The sequence below is a fragment of the Callithrix jacchus genome, chromosome 6 (assembly GCF_049354715.1).
Source record: "Callithrix jacchus isolate 240 chromosome 6, calJac240_pri, whole genome shotgun sequence".
Classification (NCBI taxonomy): Eukaryota; Metazoa; Chordata; class Mammalia; order Primates; family Cebidae; genus Callithrix; species Callithrix jacchus.
This window is the reverse complement of record NC_133507.1, coordinates 29,053,698-29,079,918: the sequence shown is the minus strand read 5'-3', so window position 1 is coordinate 29,079,918 and position 26,221 is coordinate 29,053,698. Positions and strand designations below refer to the sequence as shown.

The window sequence follows — 26,221 nt, the reverse complement described above, 5'->3', positions numbered from 1 at the left end:
CAGCACACCTTAAACACCCAAAGCAGAGCAAGTCCCTGGGGCCATGCCTGCTATCACCTGCCACTGGGGCTGACCCTGGGGGGGACCCTGTGAGCGGAGACCGCCCCACATACCGGCACTGGCTAAGGACATCCTCCGGTATTTCTCCTTGTTTGGGGTGCCCTCGTTGGCCCCCGCGGTTGCTATGGCAAAGGCGGACGCGGCCGACAAGGCACTGCGGTTATTGTCCAGTTCGCGACAGGAGGTCATGACGACTCCATTGTTATAGGAAAAGAGCGGGAACTCTGCAGAGAGAAGGGAACCAAGCCTCAGCTGTCCCTAGTCCCAGCTCCTCAGGCTGTTCGAAAACCAGGGGTCCCGAGGCTAGACCAGCCTCAAGAGCCAGCAGGCTGTCTTTAGGGCACCAGGCATGGGGGGTGGTGCTGGTGTGTGTGTGTGGGTCTCTCTGGGGAGAGTCACACCTCCACGTCCTCAGGGCTGTCCCAGGAGGGGAAGCATGCTCTTGCTTCAGAGCACCCTTCTGAAGAAGGTCTCCGTCACCCTTCCATCCTTCTGCTGCTCTCAACCCCTTCGCCTCAGGTCCAGCTGGGCACCCGCCTGCCCGAGGGCAGGGTCTTGAGTTTTCTTACCCTCTCATCTACTTGAGATTAACGCATAACCTCTCCAACATCATAACAATTCACACTGACGGGCTCGTGGGCTCAGTGGGATGGAGACGGGATGGCTTTTGGAGTCCAACCACCTGAGCTGAAATTCTCCCCCACTGCCTACTAGCTGTGTGACCTTGGATAAGTCACTTCACCTCTCTGAGTTTCAGTAATCTCCTTTGAATAATAGGGAGAAAACTTCAAAAGGTGGAAATGAAGATTAAAGGTGATAACATAGATGTAGGTACTTTGTGTTAGATAAAAAGCTATATAAATGCCATGGTATATGATTGCTATTAGTAATAATAATAATAATTTTTAGTCGTAATGATAGTAGAAACCTACTCCCGAAACCTTTGGGTTCATCTTGTAAGTCTCTGGAAAGCAATCCAGACTACTTTAGACAAAGTGGCAGTATTTATGCTGTGAGGCACAGATGATGTATTTTAAGGACTCCAAGCTTATTTCTGAAATTTGGCTCCCCGTGAGCTCTGTTTTGTGTCTGAGCAGCTGTGACAAGGCTGCAGGGTCTCCAGGCAGTTTCTCTCTAAAGCTACGTGACCCTGTTACCCACGGGGTTTCTTTTGAAGGCCTGGATAGTGGGGAGTTCAGGCTGCTGGCTACCGTTTGCATGTAAGAGCAGGTGCATTGGAGAAGGCTATGTGAGGAGGGGCCGCCTGGGAGGTGAGTCCCCTGGGAGCTCCCTCTCACCATCGGGTATCTGAGAGCCCCCTTGTATAGGGTAAAGGGCTTTATGAAAACCAGAGACCAAGATGGCTTCTCAAGGACCGTTCAGGGTCGGGAGTCTGAGACTGCGGGTGAGCAACGTCACCTCCTCTTGGAGTCTTTCCCCTTACTTGAAAAACCCGGCCTTTCTCCAAAGTCATCAAGGTGATGAAAGGGACCTGCGCAGAGCCTGCTTCCTGAGAAGCACCTTCTGAATCAGGATCCTCCATCAACGAGCCCTAGACGCTGAGCCTCCCTTCCCCACCTGTGTTGGGTGGGCTGAAGGCAGTCTTGTTTGAAGCTGGGAGGGTGACTTGGTTGAGTTGAAGAGCAGGATCTACCCAGACAATGTCCCAGTGCCCACAGCCCCTTCCCCTGGGGTGGGGAAGGGTTATGAAATATGAGAAAAGTTACTGCTTTTAGGCGTCACTCATAAAGCATGAGGAATGACACCCACTTGCCTTCACTTGATTTGACCTGCTGCCCTCTCCCCAACTGGAAATCTATTTGTGGTTCTGAACTGGTGATTGTACCTGAAGAATTTCTGCTTTTGACTGATTTGGGTGTTGTTGGAGATTTAGTTGGTGATGCTTCAGTGTCACCGTCATCACTCTGGTTTTGGTCAATATCTGACTCCTCTCTCACGGAGACTTCTGAGCCTGGGAGAAAAGAAAGAAAGAATTTTACTTTTCTGAATTTCATTTTAAAATTTAAATATTTGATTTAAAAATTTATGTTTATAGTTTACTGGGGCAAAACAGAGCAAGCTTGGGATACAGCCACTGAAGAAAGTTTAACAGCTTTGTTTCCCACAGGACTTATCAGAACCTTTCTCCTGCTAATGAGCACTGTCACAGTCTCCAAGGTGGCTTTTGCTCCACCAGCCTTCTCAAACCTTACCAGACACACCTGGGGATCTTGCTAGAATGCAAATTCTGATTCAGGGGTCTCAGGTGGGGCCTGAGAGTCTGCATTTCTAATGAGTTCCAGGTGATGGCCATGTGGCTGGTCCACGGACCATACTTTGAGTAGCATGTTCTCTTTTTTTTTTTCTTTGGTGAAGCTTCTTACTTAAGGTGACCGCCATCTGTTCCAGTTTCCTCTGCTTTTTACCTACTGTCCCATACCCTGGTCACTCTTAAAATGTCCTGGCTTGGACAATAGAGGCCTCCGAATCTTGGGAGGTTCATGGTTCACACACCCTGGGGAAGCTGATGAATATTAAAAGTCTAGGTCTGGCACAGTGAGGTCTTGGTCAGAAACTCTTAACTGCTCTGTGCCTCAGTTTACCCACATAGAAAGTGGGTATAGCTGCATCTGACCTTCTTGAGAACCCAAAGAAAGCCACAGGTCTTCTTTTTAGAAAAGAATGTCCACATGCTCACACGCATGCATGCATGCACACACACACATAGAGTCCGGCACACAATTAAGTTCATGGGCTTCTGAATCACTCGTCAAGAAGCCTGATTCAAGACGACTTCTCAGGACTGCCTTGAGTTACATTTCAGAATGTGAAATAATGAAATTTTTGGTAGGCCATTTCCTTGGCTGATGACTGCACCACGGTGAGTGTTACTTGGTATTGAGCCTGATGGAGGATTTATCTTGCCCCAGGTGTGCCCTCTGCTTGGGGGTGCCCTCTGCCTTCTCTCTTGCCAGCTCAGAGGAGAGAAATCCTTCTCTTGAAAGCCTGGGGCATCTGACCAGCCCTGGGTTGCATGTGGGTGTGTGCTGTGTGCCCGTGTTCTCGTATGCTCACCGGAACAATGCTGGTGGCATCCAGCATGTGATCTGATCTGATCTAAGGCAGAACCAGACCTGACGCTTTTAGAACGGTCAGGAGGAACCCGAGAATAGGGAGGCTCCAGCCCGTCCTGGCATCATCTCCGGCCCCCGTCTCACACCCAGCATTCCAGATCTGCCTGGAGTCTGGCTGTCCCGGAACATACAAGGCCTTTTCTTGCTCCTTAGTCATTCACGTCCTACTCCCATGGTCTAGAATGTTCTCCCTACCTCTTGATAAAAATCGAGATCAAACGGTTCTTTCAGGAAGCCTTCTCTGACGCCTCTAATGGGGTTCCTGCCCCAACCTCTGCCTCTCGAGCACCCCCTAACACACCCCATCCATGTCAGGTGTCCACACTTCGGTGTCTGCTTTGGGTCCTCAGCCAGACTGAATCCCAGGGGGCGGGAGCTACTGATGACCTCTTCCTTCCTGAAACCTGAATGGGCCTGGCCCAGGCCACATCCTCAGCAGACAGGGACAAACACAGGGATGTGGGAGGGTGCTGTGGTCGGGGCAGGGGGATGCCTGAAATGCTCATGATGGGAACTGACGCTCATCTACAATGGGGTGATGCCCTGGGAATTTCTGCCTGCCTCCCCTTTCACTGCACCTCCCCGACTCCATGCTGCCTCCGTGATCTGCCTGGTGGGACCCCCTTCCTTCCCCAGGGGAGCAGGAAGAGCAGCCCCGAGGCCCTGCTGGACCAGGCTGAGCCTCAGCAAGGCTGGGAGGCAGATTCGACCACACGGCCACTCACTCTGCTTGCTGAGCACTGAGGGGTCTTCGGGCTTCTCAGGGGTTGTATCGCCTTCATCTGGAATCTTGTTGGTGAAGCTGCTGGACACGTAGAGCTTGCTGGTGTCCAGCGTGGCCTTGCTGAAGGGTGACATGGCCGAGTACATGCTGGTGTAACCGTTGGCGTTGCAGCTGAGGGCGGCCAGGTCCAGGGCCTTGCCGCCGGTGATGATGGGGATGTTCAGGGAGAGCTTCCGCCGGCGGCTGGGTGACGACGTCTTGGTGATGGACAGGGGTGGTGGCGAGGAGAACTTGCGGGTGGCGCGCGGGGACTTGGGGGGGTCACCGTACAGAAGCTTGTTGTTCTGGCCGCTGGCAAACAGGAGCTCCAGCGACCTGTGGGGAGGGTGGGGTGAAAATGACAGTCAGCGTGGGCCTGCCTGCTTGCTTGGGCCTGGGGGCTGTCTCCTGTGGGGCGCGGGGTGGCAGCAACAACTCCCTCATTCTCATGATCCCTGAAACCCAAACCTGAGCTGATCCTCTGAGCAGGGACCATGTGATTCAATGGCCTGGGGCCAAGGGTTCTGCTCTGGATGGTTTGGGAAAGGATGTGGGGATTTTATGCTCCCCGCACCACCCCTTCAGGGCAGCAGCAGCAGCATCTGTCCTGAAGTACTGAGGGTCCCCTGACCTGCAGACTGTGCAAAACCTCCCTCCATCCCACACAGGGTCTGCGCCCGCCTACACACTCTGACCTCATCCTTGGAGAGGTCCTCAGGCATGTTTTGCAGAATGAGGAAGCTGAGGCTGAGAGACAGGAAATGACTCATCTGATGCCTCCTGCTCTAAACCCAGGGTCCTTTCCACCTGCCACCGGGCTTGAGCGGCCCTACATGTAAACTTTGGGGAAGGGGATGCTGAAAGTGGCCCCTACCATCCTCATGACAGGGCTCCACCTCTGGCCAGGCTGGAAACAGCTAATACATCCAGAACATTGCAAAACACAGCTTGCTCCTCCAGGCTGTCTGCTCCACGCTGACACAGGACAGGTTTATCTCTGAACCCTCACTGTTGCCTCAGGATGTGGCATTCTTATTCCCATGTCACAGACAGGAAACTGAGGCTCAGAGAGGTTAAAGGACTTGGCCAGGGCCGCAGGGTTGGGGAGCTGGCTCTGAAGCTGCCTCTGTTCTGCGGGGCACTGCCGCTGGGACAGGAAGGGCACTGTCTGCTGGGCCCCTGGGAATGGTCTTGGTGGCTTTTAGGGAGTAGATCCTTCCTGGATGGGATGTTTTCTGCTTTCTCAGAGCCCTGGGAAGCTGATCACTGAGGTCCCGAAGTTTGGGGCAGAGAGGCGAGATGTGCCCTGACCCAGTGAGGCCTGAGGTGGGGGCAGGAGGAGGGAACAGAAGCGGGAACGGGTGTATTCTGGTTGCTGCTTTGCTCTAGCAGCAGAGGTGTGGTTTGGGGGAGGGGTGATGAGGCTCCTGGGGAGCCCTGGGGAGCCAGTGTGATTCAGGAACTCTGCTCCTGGCAGCCCTGGAGCTGACAGTCTGGTCTCAGGTGTTGCCTAGGGTGTTGGTGGGCGGGCAGGGAGGAAAACGGGGGCAGGGGGGAAGGGGGCGGTGCTGAGAGCCTTTGAGCCTCTGAGGGCTGGGATGGGCTGTTTACAACTGGGGTCTGGGTAGGTGGCATCTCAGAATAAGATAATCACCTGCCATTCCTGGATGGGCCCCTCCCAGAGCAGTGAGGCCCATCAGGGGCCTGAGCCAGACCCCTGAACTTGGCCTACTGAGGGGAAGCCTTGGCCAAGTCCTTCATCACATCATCCCTCACTCCCCCTCTGTTAAATGAGGATTGATAACGGTATTCCTGATGCATCTCACCTGGCGCTGCAGCCAGGGCTTTGCTTGATCTGACACTCCCTCCCCTAGTGACTTGCTTGGTACTGACCTTGGCCGGGTAAGATGGGTGTTCAGGAGTTAGAATGGTAATTTACCAGTCAGCAAAATCCTACCAACTTTGAAGTTCTGAGCCAGGCCCTGTGCGGTGGCCTCAGGCCTCCCTCCATGTGGCACAAAGTTTATGATCCATTTGCCCTTAGAATTCCCACCTGGCAGCGACCCTGGGTTCATGGTGATTCCACCAGGCCCCTTGAGGCCTGACCAGGGCTGGGGCAGGCACTGGAACACAGGTTAGTGCAGGGAGCGAGGATAGGAGGGAAAGTCTGTCTTGTCACCCAGACTCAGACAGGAGCAGTACTGAGACCGGGGCCCTGGGTTCAAACCCCACTCAGCCACTGACTCCTTGGAGGCCCGGGGAAGTCTCTGCGCCTTTCTGGGTCCCAGTTGTCTCAACGGCAGGGCTGAGCTGCCATGATGTCATTAGGAAAGATGGCCCTGAAGCCAGGCTAAGGTGGTCTGCATTCCTTATGTTGACTCACCCAAGAATGCCATCGTTTCTGAGTGGCCTAAGCAGAGCAGGGATGAGATTTCCTTCTCTCTTCCTTCTTTCCTCTCTACCTTTTATTTTATTTCTCCCTCTCCCTCTCTCCTTCTGTCCTCTCTCCCCTCCCCTCCCCTTTTTTTCTCTTTTTTTTTTGAGATGGAGTCTTGCTGTTGCCAGGTTGCTTTGCAGTGGTGTGATCTCGGCTTACTGCAACCTCTGCCTCTGGGTTCAAGCAATTCTCCTGCCTCAGCCTCCCCAGTAGCTGGGACTACAGGCACATGCTACCATGCCAACTTAATTTTTGTATTTTTAGTAGAAATGGGGTTTCACCATGTTGGCCAGGATGGTCTCGATCTCTTGACCTTGTGATCTGCCCATTGGCCTCCCAAGGTGCTGGGATTACAGGTGTGAGCCACCGTGCCCAGACTTTCTTCCTCTTTTTTTCACCAAAGGAAGCCCTGTCCTTTGGTGAGGGTGGGACCCTATGCTTCTAGGAACAGGGTTAAGATGTGAGAGCCCCCTCCCTACTCCAGGATCCTGGCAGGTGGAGATGAAAGAAGCTGATACTGAGCAGTAGCAGCAGGCAGGTGAGCTATCCCTGCCTCTTGCAGAGGGAGGCTTGGTTCCTGGGGAGAGGGGCCGATGGCAGTGTGTGTCCCACAGCACCCCAACACGTGTTACTGCTGCTACTCCAGGGACCTCCCAGGCCACCCCTGCACCCCGTGCAAACTCAGTTTTCCTCCCAGGGTTGGAAGCTCTGCGGGCGTGGGAAGAGGAGGGCACCTCAGCCACCTGGCAGGGATGGCACTGATAGGCTTCTTGTAGATGGTGATGAGCTTGTCCAGGACCACGATGGCAGTGGTGAAGACACGGTAGGAGTGCAGGAAGGTGTTGAGGAAGTCGATGCTCAGGAAGCGCAGGTCCGTCAGCCTCTCCAGCAGCCGCTCCACGCTGGCATAGCGGATCTGCAGCACTTTGCAGGAGTTCATGGTTTTGCTGAAGCGAATGTCAACATCATCACAATATAAGGAGGCGTCGGACCTGAGAGGGGCGGAAGGACGCAGAGGTGACGCGGCTCCAAAGGCATCTGATCGGCACCCGCCAGGCCTGCTCATCACCATCCCCCATACACTGACAGCCCAGGACCGTCTTACTAAGAGAACAAGGAAGCTTGGGAAGGATGACATTGAAGGAGGGCTACAACTTCTCCTTCCCAATATCCTAAAAACTCTCCATTATAAAACCCCGAGAAATACTGGAGAAATATTACAAACTTAAACATATGTGTCGCTGAGTTCATAAGATATAAGGAACTCCGTTCACACAAGTATGTACGTGGATGGGGTGCAGTGGCTCACGCCTGTAATACCAGCACTTTGGGAGGCCAAGGTAGGAGGATCAGTTGAGGTCAGGAGTTCGAGACCAGCCTGGGCAGCATGGCAAAACCTCATCTCTGCTAAAAATACAAAAGATAGCTGGGCATGGTGGCGCATGCCTGTAATACCAGTTACTCGGGAGGCTAATGCCGAAGAATCGCTTGAACCCAGGAGATGGAGGTTGCAGTGAGCCGAGATTGTGACACGTCCCTCCAGCCTGGGTGACACGGTGAGACTCTGCCTTAAAAAAATTTGTACATGAATGTTCTTAGCAGCATTATTCGTAATAGCCCCAAAGTGGAAACCACCCAGGTGTCCATCAGCTGGTATGTGGACAAACAAAACGTGGTCTATTCGATTTGCTAGCAGCTGCCAAGATGTGAGGAGAGGGATCTAGTGCAGTCAGCCAGAAAAAAAGGGGCTGAGCTGGGTGTGAACTTGCAGGGGTCTTGTTTCAGCTGTTCGTGAACTTGAGAGGTCAGCAGCCTCTACGTGGGGGAGCCAGTGGCCCTGAAGGCTGCGGTACCACACAGCGCCCTCTGGTGGTTAAGCTACTGGAATATGTTTCATTGATCATCCAATGGGGAGCTATCAGGACTCCTGAGAAACTGTAGGTTTTCATTTTCTGGACCTTGTGAATCTTTGTAATCATGTTTTACTTCTTGTTTTGGCTACCAAGAATCTTAGAATCAAATCTAGTGCTCATTTCTTTTTATTTACTTCTTTATTTTTTTGTTCATCCTTATTACTTACATGCAGATGGCTGTATCTCTTTTTTTTTTTTTTTTTAAAGGAGACAAAGTCTCATTTGCCCAGGCTGGACTGTGCAGTGGCTGATGCGATCATGGCTCACTGCAGCCTTGACCTCCTGCACTCAGGTGATCTTCCTGCCTTATCCTCCCCAGTAGCTGGGATTACAGGTGCATGCCACTATGCCTGGCCAATTTTTGTATTTTTTGCTACAGACATGGTTCCACCATGTTGCCCAGGCTGGTCTCGAATTCCTGGGCCCATGTGATCCTCCTGCCTTGGCCTCCCAAAGTGTTGGGACAACACGTGTGAGCCACTGGGCCTGGACTATCTAGTTACTTTTTTCTTTTCTTTGAGACAGAGTCTCACTTTGTCACCCAGGCTGAAGTACAGTGGCACGATCTTGGCTCACTGCAACCTCCACCTCCCCAGTTCAAGTGATTCTCCTGCCTCTGCCTCCCGAGTAGCTGGGATTACAGGCATGCACCATCACACCTAACTAATTTTTGTATTTTTAGTAGAGATGGGGTTTCACCATGTTACCGAGACTGGTCTTGAACTCCTGGCCTCATGTGATCCACCCACCTCAGCCTCCCAAAGTACTGGGATTACAGGCATAAGCCACCGCACTCAGCCTGTATCTAGGGGTTTTGAGATGCATTTAGTCATTGCCTTAAATCTTTTGTATTCTAGTGGGATGCGACTAGAAGAATACATAAATGAACAAATAAATATATTACTGAAAAGATAAGCTTGGAAATCTCATCAAAATGAGCTTACAGGTAAAAACGTCTACAAACAAACAAATGAAATCAGCCATAAAGGTGTCATGGCAAGAACAAGCTTAGTCTCGCGTAGTGGGAATAGCATAAGGCTTGGAATCAGAAAATATGGGGCTCGATATCACCTTTACTTTTGTTTCCTGTCTGTCCTTAGACAGGGCACTTACTCTTCAGTTTTCTCCTCTGTAAAATGGAAATAATAAGATCTACCTCACAATACTTTTCTGGGCTTAATACAGTAACCAGTTCAAGGGGCCTAAACAATGCTTGGCACACAGGAGGGAGCGAACAAGTCAGCTCTGAAGTCACCTGCTCATGTTTATTTTATTTATTGATTTCATTTTAATTTTTTTTAGATGGAGTTTTGCTCTTGTTGCCCAGGCTGGAGTGCAATGGCACAATCATGGCTCACTGCAACCTCTGCCTCCAGGGTTCAAGTGATTCTCCTGCCCTAGCCTCCCCAGTAGCTGGGATTACAGGCATATGCCACCACGTCCGACTAATTTCATAGTTTGAGTAGAGATGGGGTTTCTCCATGTTGGTCAGGCTGGTCTCGAACTCCCGACCTCAGGTGATCTGCCTGCCTCTGCCTTCCAAAGTGCTGGGATTAAAGGTGTGAGCCACCGCGCTTGGTACCCCTGGCTAATTTTTAAAATGTTTGTAGAGATGGGTCTTGCTGTGGTACCCAGGCTGGTCTTGGACTCCTGGCCTCAAGTGAGTCCTCCCAGAGTTCACCTGCTCCTTTTGCTGTCTCAATGTGTACCGTTTCCAGAGCATGAGTGAGTAGTCACTAGACATTTAATGGTAACTCCAGCTGTGAGTTTTATTGGATTATTGAAACAGATGTAGGAAGAAGGTAGGTAGGTATTACTGTGTACCCTATTCACAATGTGAGAAACCCATGCTCAGAAAGATTAAGTGACTTGTCCACAGTCACGCACAGAGTGGGGCTGGGGATCAGGGCCATTACCTTCAAGCCTGCACCTTCCTGCTGGACCCCACCACCTGTTCAGTGATGTCATCATGAGGGGAGTAATTCCTTATCAACTAGTGCAGAGGCCTGAAGACCTGGTGTGCCTGAAGCTTCCTTGACTAGCCCCTGACACACAGTAGGCTCCTAAAGGGCTCGCTTCAAAAGACTTGACTTCAGATTGGTGGCGGGTGGAAACAAAGGATTTCATACATTGAATCATGTTCTGCATTAAATGCATTAAGTCTGCAGTTCCCCAGAGCACGTGTGTGAAGTAGCAAAGAGGCCTGGGTCACGCAGATGATTGCTCTGGCAACAGCAACATGACCTGGGTATGAGAAGGGTCCAAGTGTATGACCCTTGGTGAGCAAGGCAGGCTCAGAATTCAGAGGTGGGAATGGAGACCAGAGAGCCAGTGGGCTCCAGGGTTGGGGCAGGAAGGAGGGTGTGATGAGGGGGTCAGGCATGCAGGTGACTGCAAGAGAATTGTGCCTGGGGCAGGTGAGAGAGGCTGCATCACCCAGGGAATGGAGAGCTGTGTTTATAGGACATCTGCTACATCCCTCTTGTCTCTGGGGATTGTTCAAACAAACACATTGGCACTGGAGCCTGTGTTTTGGTTTTTCTGGCTTTGAAATGTTCTACGTATTCATTTTTTTAATCAGGAAAAGAAAAATAGTTATCCAAAAAGAACACATAAAGTTTCATTCTGAATGTTATATTTTAAACAGACTAATACAAAAATAATCCACATGTGCAAAACAGGTGAAAAATAACCAAACTAAGCCAAAACACCATAATAAAACAATCAGAAAATAATAGATGTTGGTGTGGATGTGGTGAAAAGGAATGTAAACTAGTATAACCACGATCGAAACAGTGTGGAGATTCCTTAAAGAACAAAAAGGAGAACCACCATTGATCCAGCAATCCCACTACTGGGTATCTACCCAGAGGAAAAGCCATCATACACAAAAGATCCTTGCTCACGCATGTTTACAGTAGTTACAATTCGCAAGGATGTGGAAGCAACCCAAAGGTCCATCGATCAATGGTGGATAAAGAAACTGCCGTATAGATATATGATGAAACACTTCTCAGCCATAAAAAGGAATGGGTGAATGGCATTCACAGAAACCTGGATGGGATTGGAGACTATTCTTCTAGGTGAAGTAACTCAGAAATGGAAAACCAAACATAGTATGTTCTCACTCATAAGTGGGAGCTAAGCTATGAGGATGCAAAGGCATAAGAATGATGTAATGGACTCTGGGGACTCGGGGGAAAGGGTGGGAGGGGGTGAAGGACAGAAGACTAGAAATTGGGTTCCGGGTATACTACTCGGGAGACGGTGCACCAGAATCTCACAGGCCACCACTAAAGAACTTACTCATGCAACCAAATGCCACCTGTTCCCCAAAAACCTATAGAAATAAGAAATAAAAAACACTAAGCCAAAGCAATCATCCAAATATTAATCACCCGACTCAAAACAAAGAAGCAAACATCCAAAACACCCCAAAGACAAAGCTTACTTTGAACCCCAGTAGCTGGCCCATCCCAGTGTCCCGGCTGCCACCCTGTGGCACTCAGTCTCTGGAAGGCAGACTGGTCAAGATGGGGTTAAGGGTACTTACTTGATCATCTGTGGTACGGTGACCTTGGAATTTTCTTCAAACGCGTTCATCATGAGCCCATTGCACCGGATGTTATCCACACACTGGAATCAGAGAGAGGACCCCAGGGTCAGAGCCTTGCTCTCCATTCTTGGACCCAAGCATACCAGGAGCGCTGCCAGCTGTAAAATTCACAGGCCTTGGCCCAACACAGGGTCCTCAAGCTTCAAGGGCATTGTCCTGGCAAGGGCAGGGTTGGCATGGAGCATCCTTTAGACTCTGGCTGGAAGTCAAGTCCCAGTTAAGTGAAGTAAGTTCCTTGGGGAACTTACCGGACCTCAAGTCTTAGTTTCCCTATATGCAAAGTGGAGAGAATGACTTCTACCTCACTGGGTCGATTGCAAACAATCATTGGGATGCACAGTGAATACATCTGACGCTGACCATTCTGTTGCTGACCTCTGGGGTCATTGTCAAGCCCAAGATCAGATCTAAGGTGATGTGGGATGTCTCTCCTGGGAGGCCAACCCAGCAGGGCCTCTGTCCCTGTGCACCAGGGCGCTGTACTGTGTTCTTTCTGTCCTCTGACCACCACAGTGCCCATACTTGGATGCTGTGGATGGTTTTCCATATTAAGAATCCATGGGTATGGGGTCTTGGGAAGACAAGGCTGCTGGCGGGAGGGATACAGATGGTTGTCCATTTCACTCAACCTCCAAAAAAATGCAAAATCCAAATTTTGCTTTGAATACATAGTACCCACCCAAACAAAAATAAAAGATGCATCTCTTGGGGGCTGCTTCTTTTCCCCTGCACTGGCCCTTGTCCCGGGTATTCAGATTTCTGCCATGAGAGGGTTTTCTCTTGGCATAGGGATGGGGAAGGCTTAGTGGTACACAGAATCTTCTGGTTTTGAGAATGTGTGTGTGGCAGGGAGGAGGGTGTCAAAGTCATTGGGAAGTAGCAGCTGAGAGATGGCACAGTGGGTGGTGGAGCTCCCAGGCCTAGGCTTCTGCGCAAGTCCAGGACCCCAAAGAGGGTGGTTCCCGTCATCTGCATTTCCAAGCCCCACTTCTCCCACCCACCTGACAATCTCTCTAGCTTTGGTTCTACCAGCAACTCCAAAACGAAGAAGACTTGGCCATGGGCTCAGAGTGTTACGGAGGCAGGAGAACCGGGGGAAGGGGCCTGAGGACCACCCCCGCCCCGGCGCCCCGACCCATCCACTGGCATCCGCAGCAGCTGCCTGGAGGGCACGCTCTGGGCAAGTAGCCCTGGCCTTTGACAGCTGCAGCTCACTGGGGATGTGAAAGGGCTAAGCTCAAGGTCTACAGTTTTCTCTAGGTCTTTCTGGGTGTTTTGAAGACAAGTGAGAAGACTCAGAACAGGCACGTGCTATGCATCATCCCACCCGCCTTACTCCTCTGGGACTGAGAGATTGGCAGGTGGGCCAGAAGGAAGGCTGGAGGGGCAGTCAGGGGAACCTGGAAGGGGCACAAAACCAAGAATGTGGGGGGCGAGCAAGGGCAGCCGTCCCGGGTCCCATGAAGATGCTGCCCTTTCAGTTCCCACAGGCGCAGTCCTCCTGCAACCCTCTGGACCATGGGGGGCCACCAACCTCCCTCCTCTTCTGCTGTCAGTTCCTCCTTTACCACCCCACCCTGAAGAGGGGATGGCCAAGGCTCCCAGCTGCTGGGATGGCACATCCCTGATCCATCAGAGGCTGTTGCTGGGCTCAGAGAGGGGCCTGTCCTGGGGCCTGAACCCCGGTGCTGCTGACAGCCTCCTCCCAGACTCAAGTCTTACCCCTTGTACTTTAGGTACCCATGGGCTCTCCGGGTCTGCTCACTGGTACCTGGGAAAGCCTGGTGAATGACCCTGATGCTTACAGCAGGCAAAAGCAAAACTAAATCTCCCACGTGCGTAGCTGAGGCTGGGTTCGATCTTAGGTAACTGCCTCCCCTCACTGAAGAAGGTACCTTAGGCTTTCAGCAATGCCGTTCTCTCACTGTGAACATTATTACATCTCATATCCTCAGACTTTCCTGTGCATATCAATGACCTGGGCATGTAGTAAAATGCAGATTTACAGCTCACACGCCAGCAATGTAGATCTGTAGGTCTGTGGGTAGCGGGTAGGGGGCAGAGGGGAGAGAGGCCGAGGTCTGAAATTTTTAAAATCACCTTGCCAGGTGAGACAGATGCAAAGGGCCTCCAGACCATACTTTCAGGGTGAACCATGGGACTGCAGACGGGATGGACTAGCTGAGCTCAGCTTTGGGTAGGGCTGTGGACTTGGAAGATTTTTGCATCTTTCTCTGTAGAACAGCGCAGCTATTCTCCCCTACCCACCAGCCAAGCCGCTGACCTGGTTAGGCATGAAGGGACCACTTGCTTTCAGGAACAGGTGATCTACTCACCTGGCTGATGTCACTGGTCCACGCCGCCTTCTCCTGTCTGGACGAGGCCACTAGGATGACTGTAAAGGGTGGGGAATCTTTTGGCTCCACTCCGATTTTAAAATCCAGGTGATCTATGTCTTGGCCAGAACCGGATCCTTTGGCTTCCAGTTGTAAAACACAAAGTTAGTAGCAGGAATGTGGACCCTTTTTCAGCTGAAAATGCTTTAGTGGTCCCTGTCGTATGTACCGGTGGAGGCTGTGCATCGGTAAGGCACCAGGCCACTTGCTGCTACTTTCAGAATGCTATTTTCCTAAGTGGGGAATACCCATTTCAAAGATGAAGAAACTAAGAGATGGGGTGCAGAAGTAGCTTATAACCACACGGGGGAGTTCGGATTCAGAGCAGAACTTGGAGGAATCACAGTCTGCCCTCTGCCCTCATCCTACCCATGGAGGTGAGGTCCCACACGAGGACTTGTCCAAAGCTCTCATCAGAGCGGCCAAGCCAGGGAGGCAGGATAGTCAAGGGAAGGGGCCAGAGGACCTAGAGCTTTAGGAGGACCAGCCAGGCCTTCCTGCTACCCCAAGGTGGTTCTGGGGCCGAAAGAGGAATTTCAAGATCTTAAACTTTTATGGATTGGGCTGGACATTTAGTTCAGTTTAGAGCTCCCTGAAGCAAAAGTAAATTCCGGGTATTTTTATTACTGCTCTTAAAAACTTCCTTGGACTCTTTAAAGCCGTTTCTTTGGAAAAACTAAGATCACAGCTTCAAGATTCTTTTCAACACACTCACATTAGTTGGGGGTGCACTGAATGGGTTAATGGTGTGAAGGGTCTTTGGCTCTGCTTTGCTTTGAAGCTCTCTAGCTGTGTGATGCTGGTGTGGTTTCCTTCCCACTCTGGACTTCAGATGTCCTCCTGTGCAACAGGAGTGGGACTTGATTTCTCCGAGGTTCCTGTTCCTTGTTGTTCTGACACCTGAGAATTTTAGGAGTCTTTGCAGGCAACGGGGGAGCCCATTCTCCTGGGACTATGCTGGCGGCTCTGAGAAGTGGGTGTCTGTGTATGTGTGTGTTTCAGGTGGCGGATGCTCGTGGCCATGTTCCCATTCCCCTGAGCTTAGGAGGGTAATGAGCTCTGCGGCTGGACAGTGCCGACTGAGTCGGCTTTCCTGTGAACCTGCTGTGGCCAAGACCGTGGCCGAGATGAAAGAAGGCTGCACTGGTAAAAGGCCTCCAAGTAAGCTGCCTCCTCGTTTATTCCTCCTGTGGGGAACCACTTGGCTTGGCCCTTATTGGAAAGGAACGAGGGAAGCAGAGTCCAGAGGTAGCAGGGGCTGAACCGGGTGTGTGCGTATGGGCATGTGTGTGTGTGTGTGTTTGCCAAGTGTATGTGTGGCAACCCCAGGCCCATGCCCACCCCTATGCCATGCTAAGCCTACAGTGCTGAGGGGCTTCAGACACAGCCCACCCCAGGAGGCCCAGTCTGAGGAGGGCAAAGAGCATGGGTCCTGCTGGTATCCCCACAGGGCAGGGCATCCAGATGCATCTCTGAGGGTCTTGGCTTGAGGTCAGGGAAGACGGGAGATGAGTGTCAACTTTGGCCCAATCAAGAGACAGCAGTATTCCCATCCCCTAATCTGAATAATGACCCCACCTCCAATTCTGGTGCCTGGGGAGATAAATCCCATCAAATCTCACAGCACCAAGGACTCTGCCCTCTGTGCACTTCCCCATCTAGCCCCACTTGAGTTGTTCAGCCTCTTCTCACTGAGGCCTTGCCTCCCCTTCTGGCCCCTGCTAGGGTATGGTTGCCCATCTTAGGACCCTTAGCCCTGCGATCCCTCTGTCACTGGCCCTTGCACATTCTGTCCTTTTCCACTGCAGGACAGAGATGGGGCTGGGTGTCTCTTTGGCTCCCAGCATGTGTCCCTGACAGCCCTCATGCATATGACACACAGGTGCGGGAATAAGGGGTGCTCACTGAGATGCTGTGACCCTGAAACCTAACAGTGCCAACTGGTCCAGCAGCCCAAGGAACTTGGAAGGAATCAGGAAGGTAGATTGGGGCTATCACCCAAGGGGCTGGGAGCTCTTTCTTTAAAGCCCCAGCCTCCGGCCTCTCTGCACTTTATTGGAAATACGAGCTGTAGCAGGGGCTGAACAGAGTGTGCATGCAGGCACGTGTAGACTTCCCCACTGCACTTCAGCATCCTCCCTTCCTCTCAAAGAAACCAGTGCTTGGCCAAGCTTTAGGAGTGAGCATGCGTGTTAGCGTGCAAGCACACGCATGCGCACATGCAGCTTTCACACTCACCTTCCTCCTCTGTGCTTTCTGGCTCCTCCAATAAAGTGCAGTCAATGAGGGATATGACTCCATTCTGAAAAAGAGCAGCAGGGGCCGCTTTGGATTGAGGGGTAGATGTGCTGCTTTAGGAGAGTCTGGATGACTGGAACTCCTTGGGTCGGAAGGGACTTTCACAGGGAGCACACACACAGATGTATGGATATGTTATATACCAAGTGGGTATTTCGCTTTCTCAGTTGAAGGACTTTATCTTCATATAAGAAGCTCAACCAAGTGGGTCAAAGGGGATTGTCTCAGAGAGGCCTTCCCTGAACAAAGATTGTGTTAAGGCCACGGGCAGAGCGGCCAGAACCTGACCTGCTTGGCCCCTTCTTGCTTTTGCGGAAGTTCTAGGACATTGCTTCCCAGTCCTAAATCTGCAGAGATTTGAAATCTCCTGTTTTAGGCCAAAGCTGCCAGGTTACCCACAGGAAGACAGAGGCTGGTCTTATGGGTATGGTTGTTCTCATTTTACAGGTGAAGAAATAAAGACAGGGAAGTTGCATGTCTTGTCCAAGGTCCCCTGGCAAGTTAGCAGGGAGTCTGGAGAGAGCCTCAAGGGCCCAATCCCAGTCCTGGTCAGTTACTTATTTTTACTTATTAGGAATACCTGGAAAAATGCCTCCCATCCATGAGTGTGTGGGTAACTCTTGGGCATGAATGAGGTCCCTTGATACTGCAGTAAGAAATAAGAGTGGCCACAACTGTGGTGGTTGTAAGACACGCTCACAGATTCTTCCACATTTCTCTTTGCAGAAGGTGAAGCCTAATTCCCTTCTTGAGTGTGGGCTGGACTTAGTGACTGGCATGTAATTAAAAGAATAAATCAGAAGCGATGGTGAGCCACTTTGGAGACTACAGCCTCCTGCTTGCCCTCTTGCTATCTCTTGCATCACCTGTTCTGGGGGACACCCACTGGCATGTTGTAGGAAGAGCGCTATGAACGAGGAACTGAGGCCTCCCACCAACAGCCATGGAACATCTTAGAAAAAGGATACTCCAGCCCCAGTAGAGCCTTCAGAACACCACGGCCCCAGCTGACATCTTGACTACAAACCCATGAGATGCCCTGAGCCAAGACCACCCAGGCAAGTCGCTCCTGATTTCCTGACCCACAGAAGCTGTGAGGTAATAAATATTTGTTTTAAGCTACAACATTTGAGGGTAATTTGTTACATAGCAACAGATAAGTAGCATAGTAATGGATGATAATGGAGGCCTGGCCATGTGACTAATCTATACATCAAAATGCTTACAGAGCAGGCTGCGCCTTGGAAGGCAAAGCAGACCACCAAACCCTGGGTTTCACTTCTTGCTTCACTCTTTGTTAGCCTCGCTTTAGCCCCCAGGACTAGCCCAGTGGGCCTTAAGCCTGCCCAGCGATGTCACTGGGCTTGATGATTCTGAAAGCCTCATCTAGCTCTGACATTCTCTTACTTCAGGGTCTTAGGAATTCAGATCTGTAGTCTGCCCCCTTCAGAAAGGAATGAAGACGTTTAATTGCCACTTGTGATATTCAGAGAGAAGTGATTTGAATTTTAGCTCATGGCTACTGGACACTAGAGCCTAGTGATTAAGAACAGACTCTGGAGCCAGCTGGCTGGGTTCAGATCCCAGCCCTGTCACATGCTGGCTTCTTCTGTCTCACTTCCCTTATCTGTATAAATTGGGGAAAATGATAGTATCCGTCTCAGTGGGTTGTTCTGGGAATTAAATATACATAACATATTTGAGTGAGTTCTTGTAAGCAAGGGCTTGATATTACAAGTTCATTATTACATAATTAAGAGTGACAATGTCTGTTACCTATTGAGCACTTAGTGTGTACCTGATACTAGAACTCCCTCACTTACTCGTCTAAAGGAGGTATTTCTATACCCTTTATGCAGATAAGGAAACTGAAACATTGTGAGACCCTGTGACTTGTCTGAGGTTACCTACTGGTGGGTGGCACTGCTGGGATTTGAGGTGATTTCTGATTCCATGTTCATCAGTGTCCTAAGAGACTTTTAAAACTAAAAACAGCTGGGCACACTAGCTCATGCCTATAATCCCAGCACTGTGGGAGGCCGAGGCTGGAGTATCACCCAAGGTCAGGTGTTCGAGACCAGCCTGGCCAAGATGGTGAAACCCGGTCTCTGCTAAAAATACAAAAATTAGCCTGGTGTGGTAGCGGGAGCCTGTAATCCCAGCTACTCGGGAGGCTGAGGCAGAAGAATCACTTGAACCCAGAAGGCAGAGGTTGCAGTGAGCAGAGATCATGCCACTGCACTCCAGCTTGGGCGACAAGAGCGAAACTCTGTCTCAAAACAACAACAACAATGCCCCACAAAAAAACTAAAAACAAACAAAAAACTCCACCTAAAATAAAACTAACATAAAAACATGCTTCTGGACTTCCACAGCCTTCGTGTCTTCAGTTTAACCCACCCCCACTGACCCCCCTCCGTCCCCCAGACAAGACAGAGATCTTCTCAGTAGAAACTCCAGAGCTAACAAATAATGAAAGCTTTCCTTGATACATAATTTGGTTAAAACAGAAGCATTCAGTATTTGGGCATTAATTTCCCCTTGTGCAGCCAACCAGCTAATCTGCAGCCATGTGAACATAAGCAGTATATTCCCTGAAGCCACTGCTGGGTCTGTTAGCTCTGTAGGGGGTTCCGGGCCAGGCCTCCAGGGTCTGGAAGAATAGTTTCCTTGATGCTGGGGCTTAGTTAAGAGAACCTTCTGGCCCTTTCCAGGCTGCAGTGTGTTCAGGCTTCCAAGGTGATGGTGCAGGGCTGGGCCTGCCGCTTACAGAGGCAGGTGTTTCCTAATTGACAACAGATACACATCCCCTGTGAGCTCTCACTGCTAACTTACCTCTGTGAGGTCAATGTCCCTGTTTGACAGAGGAAGTGTGGGCAGGGGCAGGGTCTTCTCCAGGGTCACATGTGTGTAAGGGATGGAGCTGGGACTGATGCTGAGCTCAGAGCAGTAAGACAAGCAGTGGGCTGTGCTGGGGGATAGGAGATCCTGCCCAAGCCACAGGCTTTACAGCAGAGGTGGCACCCGAACAGGCCTTGAGGTATGTGAAGGAGGTCTGCCGGGGTGGAGAGGCTGTGCAGCTGAAGACAGCACGAGCAAAGGCCCTGGGGCCTGCAAGGAGGCAGGAGTGGGTCTGAGTTGCTCATTCCCTCCACCTTTAGGGATGAGCTGTTAGTTGAGTGCTGGGGCCTCATGCAGGGCTGTGAGGTCCTGAGGGCAGCTCTGTATGGCGCAGTTTGGCAGCCTCCAGGGCTCCTGTGCTGGAAGAGGGGATGCCTGAGAAGGTCGCTGGGAGGGGCTCTGTCAGAGCTCCTTTGGGGTGGAAATGAAATAAAGGCTGAGTGATGCCCTGACCCTCAGCCAGTAGAGTCCCTCCACCCTTCCCCCACACACCACACACAGACACACACACACACACACACACACACAAACACATACCTCACACATAGACACACATACATACACATGATACATACACAGAGATACATACACACACCAGAGACACACACATCACACATACATACAGAGAGACACACATGTACACAGAAACATACACACACCACACACACACACCACACACACAACATACATCCATATAGACATACACAGATATAAATATAGACACACCAACACATACTCATACCCACCACACATGTACACAAAACACACAAACATACATATACCATACACACACACACAAATACACACAAATGCACAGAGACACAACACACAGAGACAAACACACACACCATACACAAATACACACACTATGCACACAAATACAGACACACATGCATACACACACCACATACACAGGCACAAACACATATACACAAACATACATACTAATATGGCTTGGCTGTGTCCCCACCCAAATCTCATCTTGAATTGTAGCTCCCATAATCCCCAAGTGTCATGGGAGGGACTCAGAGGGAGGTGACTGTATCACAGGGGTGGGTTTTTCCTGTGCTGTCCTTGTGACAGTGAATAAGTATCACAAGATCTGATAGTTTTATAAAGGGCAGTTCCCCTGCACATGCTCTTTTGCCTGCCACCATGTAAGACTTTGCTCCTCCTTCACCTTCCACCATGAGTGTGAGGCCTCCCCAGCCACGTGGAACTGTGAATGCATTAAACCTCTTTTTCTTTTTAAATTACCCAGTCACAGGTATTTCTTAATAGCAGTATGAAAATGGACTAATACACACAGATATAAACACATATTGACACACACACATATACATATATACCACACACACATATACACACATGCATATACACATATACACACCACACATACAAACACACACAGACATACAAACACCACACATACATACACACAAACACACACAGACACACACACACATACACACCTTTTAGGGGTTTTTCCAGGCCCTCTGGCTCCTCTGCCCAGGTGCCCATCGTGTGGAATCTGAGGCCCTTGATCCTCACCTTCCCATCTCCCGGGATGTTGCTAGTGGAAAACTGGTCAAGTTCTGCTTGCACCAATTGGCCAAACTATGAGGTATGTGTGTATTTGTGTGTGTGCACGTACATGTCTCCAACGCCCCACCCATCATCTGGGCCACAGACCTGATGGCCAGGACAGTGCCTGTGTGACCCTGGCTGGGTGGCCTCACAGCCCCCCTTCCGCAGCCCTTACCTTGGTCAGGTGAAGCTTCCCTCCAGAACCTCTGGTACAGATAATCAGATGCTTAGAAAACAGGAAGCACTGTCGCTCACCCTCTTTCTTTAGGGACAGAGACCCTAGGCGCCCCCTGGTGATCTTGCCCTTTTCGGACATGGGCACCTGGATGAGGGAACCTGTGGGTGGAGGAGAGAAACCCTGAGCCCATTTCCCGGGGTGACCTTTGCCTCTGACCAGCTTTGAAGGTTGAGATGCTGGGGCTGCAGCAGTGGGACAAGTCCTTTCTGGTTTCCGGTGGCAAATGTGCCCTTGGGGATGCTCCTTTAGGCCTCTCTGCAGGGCCAGATGGCTGGGGGATGAGGAGTGATCAGAGAAGCTGCGTGCATGGTCCACTGACCTCCCAGCCAGGGACTAGGGCCTCAGCAAGCAAAGGAACCCCAGAGGGCATGGCCCATGTGGTGAGAATGAAGGGCTGGGCTGAGGTCTAGGGATGGTGGGGGCTGAACAAGTGGGGAGCTGGCTGCAGGCCCCGAGAGGTTAACAAAATACATTGCACTCCTGCTGGGAACTGCTTAGGGCAAATCCTGCCTCCCATCCTATTTGTAAAAAAGATAGCTACTAAGATTTTTTTTAAAAAAAGACACGTTGCATTCCTGTTGTCAACAGCCATGGCAGACATCACCAATCAATCACCAAACCCTACTGCAGAGCCCAGACAGAGCCTCCCAGTCCTTAGCACAGTGCTCTAGGACACCATTACTGAGCAGAGTAGGTGCCTGTCACAAAACCCATTGTTGCCCTACTCTGGTCTCCCCACCCTAATACATACTCTACAGGCCCCCTCCCCACTGACCTCCACAGGTCCTCACTGTCCCCAAGATTCAGGCACTCGAGGCCCCCCAGTGGTCTGGGTTTGGCACACCTCCCAGCCTGCCCTCTTGCCATTGTCCCCTTCTTCTGCCTCACATGTAGTGTAGGTCAAGTTAGCCCGAGTGTCACTCTTAGTCCTGAAAAGCCCTTCCTTCACTCTGTCTTCCCTGTGAATTCCTGCTTATCCTCGGGAAAGCCCTCGTGACGCTCTCGGTCCTGCCCCAGGCCATCGCTCTGCATCCTGCATCGCGGAGATCCACCTGGCTCCTGTTCCTGCGTTTGTCCCCTCGTGACTCTCTCCCTCTGTACAATAGGCTTCCGGAGGGCAGAGCTGGGGCTATTCTCTGAGTGTCCCCAGAATCCTGCATAGGGCTGGCATAAGCAGGACAGGTATCAGTGTTGGTTGCATGGCTGACAAGTGAAAAACGCCTTGCAGAATCCACTCATTTTGTCTCCAGGTCCAGCCCAGCTGGGGAGGGAGAAAATGCTTTGGCTTGGGGCGATAGAGCAGATTTCTGGTCTGTGGGGACACTGCCCACCCCAAGAAGACTCATTCCTTGGGCTACTTCCAAGCCAGGTCCACTTGGGGTTCCTTCAGAGGGGGCCTAAAATACTATGTGAGAATACTTCAGGCATACAGAATACCTGGCACAGCCTGGGGGGAGCCGAGAGACAGGCAGGGCTGGCTCTGGGCTCAGCAGGTCACAGGGTGAGCCTGGGGAAGGACATAGGGGCCACCACACACAGAGGCTGGGACAAAACTCTGAAAAGGTGATACCCTTGTCCAAGGCAGCTGCACAGGCCAGCGGGAGGTGCTGGTAAGTATTTCATTAGTCAGAGAATCCCAGGGCTACAGAGAAGGGGCTCTGGAGGTCTGTTTGAGGTGGAGGTCACCTGTGATGCATGCCAGCAGGAGCTGAGTCTCCCACAGAGCATGAAAGTTGAATGTGATGAATTTCAAATGCACTGCAGTTCTGAGGTCAGTCCCCTGAACCACAGAGAGGCTTCACTTGACACTCTCAACAGGGTCGTGTCGTGTCCCTCAAACACTGCTCCCAAGGCAAGTGAGGCTGAAGCATGGGAAGATTTCTACACATGAGAACCCCAGTGGATGTGGACCCTCCAAAGCAGCAGAGAATGTCGAGGAAAGGACAGGGGGATGGTCCCAGCAGTGACCCCTCCCAGACACTGAACATGCTTCTGACTCACAGAGACAACTGTTGGCTGTCCTCATCCCCCGCCCCACACTTTCTCCCCAAAAAGGACATGTCGATGTTTACTATGACATACAATAGACAAACCAAGGCCATCTGGATAGAATTCTGTTTACATCTGGAGAGAAGGAAACTGTGAAAACCAATAATATCTGCATCTATATGTATAGATATGACATCTCCATATAGCTGTTGCATTCCGCCAACAGCCTGGAAATATTCTGCAATCACATTGGCAGGTCTTGGCATGTGGCAGCCAAACCGACTGCTGGTGTCCCTGAGAGCCGCCTCCCTTTCACTGCCGGGGCCCACCTGGCGGGGTGGGGGAGGCAGCGTTCAGAGGCCATACCTTGTCTCACAAAGGTCTGGCTGGTGTCCAGAAGGATCTCACAGCCTTCGATGATCATGCGCTCGATGGCCAGGTTTTTCCGGATGTTCTCTGTCTCACTGACTTCATCGTGCATTATCCTGTGGGGACGTGAAATTGCACAGTCAGACACAGGCCGCCCCCACTTCCCAGGGAAGCGAGAATACCTGGCTTCTGGCCAGACCGAGGAAGGATGCCTGGCACTCGGATTCTCAGGTGGGGCCTGTAGTCATGGAGGGAAGGGAGTGTGCCTTTATTGAGTGCCTGCTGTGTGCTGGGCACTTCAAAGGCAAGTCTTATTTCAGAAAAAAGAAAATAGAAGTCAGTAGCTATGAAGCATATCTGTGAGATTTTAGAGTCTGAACTATGCGGAACAGACAGCAGGGGCAGCCCAGCACTGGGAATCATGTGGGAGTATAGGAGACATCCTGTGTTCATGACCTGACCCTCATCCTGCCCCAGGGCCTTTGCACTTGCTGTCTCTTCTTGAATTCTCTTTCTCCAAATGTTTGCACGATTGTGTCCTTAATATTGCTTGGGCCTGAAATGGCTGATCTTTTGGAGCACCTGGCAATCCCATTGGCTCAGGGGATGACTGACCTTAGCCTATTTCTGAAGGCTCGGGCACTTCTGGGAGGGAATATGGACAACTCCCCTATTTACTGCTCTCGCGACTGCTGTAATACCCTTCCTTTCCAAGAGGTGGCGCCATTCAATAGCTTTAAAAAAATGGCATTGGTGGGAAAAGGTGGGTGTGAGCTGCCAATTTTGCCTTGTTGGGTTTCTGGGCGTCTTGGGAAGGGAGTGAGGAATTTGGCAGGAGCAGGGGCTAGGGAGTGGGGAATGGGGGCTTCTGGCAAAAATACCCCACCTACTCTGCAAAGTACGATAAAATGAAGCCTTTTATCTGCTGCAGATGCCTGAATTTCTAGTTAAGGCAAACAAGAGGGCTGGTTAATACATGTGGTTTACAAACTTCTCTCATGGACATTATCCAATTTAAACCCCACGACAATGAAAGATGACACTGCCTCTTCCGGAGCTGGAGCTGTGCTTAACTGAATCAGCACGACATGGAGCAAATTCCTCAAACCCTCTGATCCTGAGTTTCCTCATTTACAGAATGCTGAGGTGAAGGTGGAATGAAGGGATTTCAGGTATCGGCCCATGCCCTGCCATGCTGTGGCTGGCACATGACAGCTGCTGGAATAAAGGCTAGTAGATTGCTGTTGTATTCTCATTGGTTGCAAAAGAGTTACTATCTTTCCTGCTTTAGGCCATGCATTTCAGGCTTAAATTCATTCGACTAGCTCTTTAATAAATGGGCCAGGGACTTTAGCTGGAGTCTCTTCCTTGGGAGCCTCAGTTCCCCCTTTCTTCCCCAGCAATGCTCTTCTTGGAAGCCCAGGTCCCCATGTGATGTTTGAGAGGGAGGCACCTCCAGGCCGATGCTAGTTTCCTAGAGATGGATTCATTCATTCTGGAAGTAGCCAATGGCAATTCAAACCACTTCTCTTGATGAACGTGGGGTTTTGTGGGGGAAACCTGTATTTGGTAAAACACAAGGGGGTAACTGCAAGGTAGCGAAGCTAGTTTTCCTGAGCAGCTGCAGTTTACACATTGTAAGTTCCAGCCCCAGGTGGGGGTTTGTGTTCGGGACTCCTTTGCACACATACAGCTGGGGAGCTCTGGGAAGGCGGTGGGAGTTTCCAGGTGGCAAGGCTCCGAGGAGCCCTGGAAATGAGGACTTGAGTTATCAGTGGGAAAGTGAGAATACAGGGGTCAGGATAAACAGGTGGGGATATCTACCCAGTCCCCAGAGGTAGGGAGTGTTTCTGAGCGCAGCCCAGGACGGGGTTGGCTATCTAATGGCTTCCTGCCTGTGGGAGCCTGAGAGGAGAATGAAAGGGACGCTGTCATGAGTTAGGAAAAGCTTCTGTGCAGCTACGGCTGGGTTCAGGGTCAGGTACAGGCGGTTGGGTAGGAGGAAGAGTAGGCTGCACACCCAGGATCCTGGGGATAAGGGGTCAGGGTCTTATGTCAAATACCTCAACACCACGTACCACCTGCAGCACTGTTTGCAACAGGAGAGGGTACCCCTCAGCAAGGAGGAGCCCCGCTGCCTTACAGGAGTCCCGAACTTTCTCCCTTGAGGAAGAGTGTGTGGGATGTGGATTCCTGGGTGTGGGAAGACTGGAGCCCTCCCACTTCCTGCTCGGTGGTTTTGTTCCTCTGCAATCACACCCTGATGAGATCCTTGCTGTGATTCTCCATGCAGGTGTGGAAACTGGCTGGGTCATGGAAGGATCAGGGGGCAGCCTATACCCTGTGCTGGTCCAGCCTGGTCCTCCCTCCGTCCAGCTGGGAGCTTCGGCCTGACTGGTTACTGCCAGCCTCAGGAAGGCTTTGAGGGCACCGAGTGTTTGGCAGGGCTCTGGGTAGGGATGGGGCTGGATCCCATGCCCTGCAGACTGAACCCTTCTTTGTAACCCTTGGTAGCCCAGT

General features: G+C 51.2%; 1 protein-coding gene across 2 annotated transcripts in view; it reads right to left on the bottom strand.

Annotated features, from left to right (window-relative positions):
* Positions 1–26,221, bottom strand: part of RASGRF1 (Ras protein specific guanine nucleotide releasing factor 1) — a 131,839-nt gene that overhangs the window by 41,387 nt on the left and 64,231 nt on the right. Inside the window, exons 9-17 of one of the 2 annotated variants that reach the window (XM_035304032.3) lie at positions 23,699–23,817; positions 21,281–21,441; positions 16,558–16,621; positions 14,260–14,402; positions 11,861–11,943; positions 7,129–7,386; positions 3,920–4,293; positions 1,907–2,032; positions 114–284 (exon numbers count right to left, since the gene is read on the bottom strand). In XM_035304032.3, coding sequence (XP_035159923.1) covers positions 114–284; positions 1,907–2,032; positions 3,920–4,293; positions 7,129–7,386; positions 11,861–11,943; positions 14,260–14,402; positions 16,558–16,621; positions 21,281–21,441; positions 23,699–23,817 — 1,499 coding nt within the window. The remainder of the gene's footprint in view (positions 1–113; positions 285–1,906; positions 2,033–3,919; positions 4,294–7,128; positions 7,387–11,860; positions 11,944–14,259; positions 14,403–16,557; positions 16,622–21,280; positions 21,442–23,698; positions 23,818–26,221) is intronic. The other variant, XM_002807181.7, reaches the window with a different exon arrangement.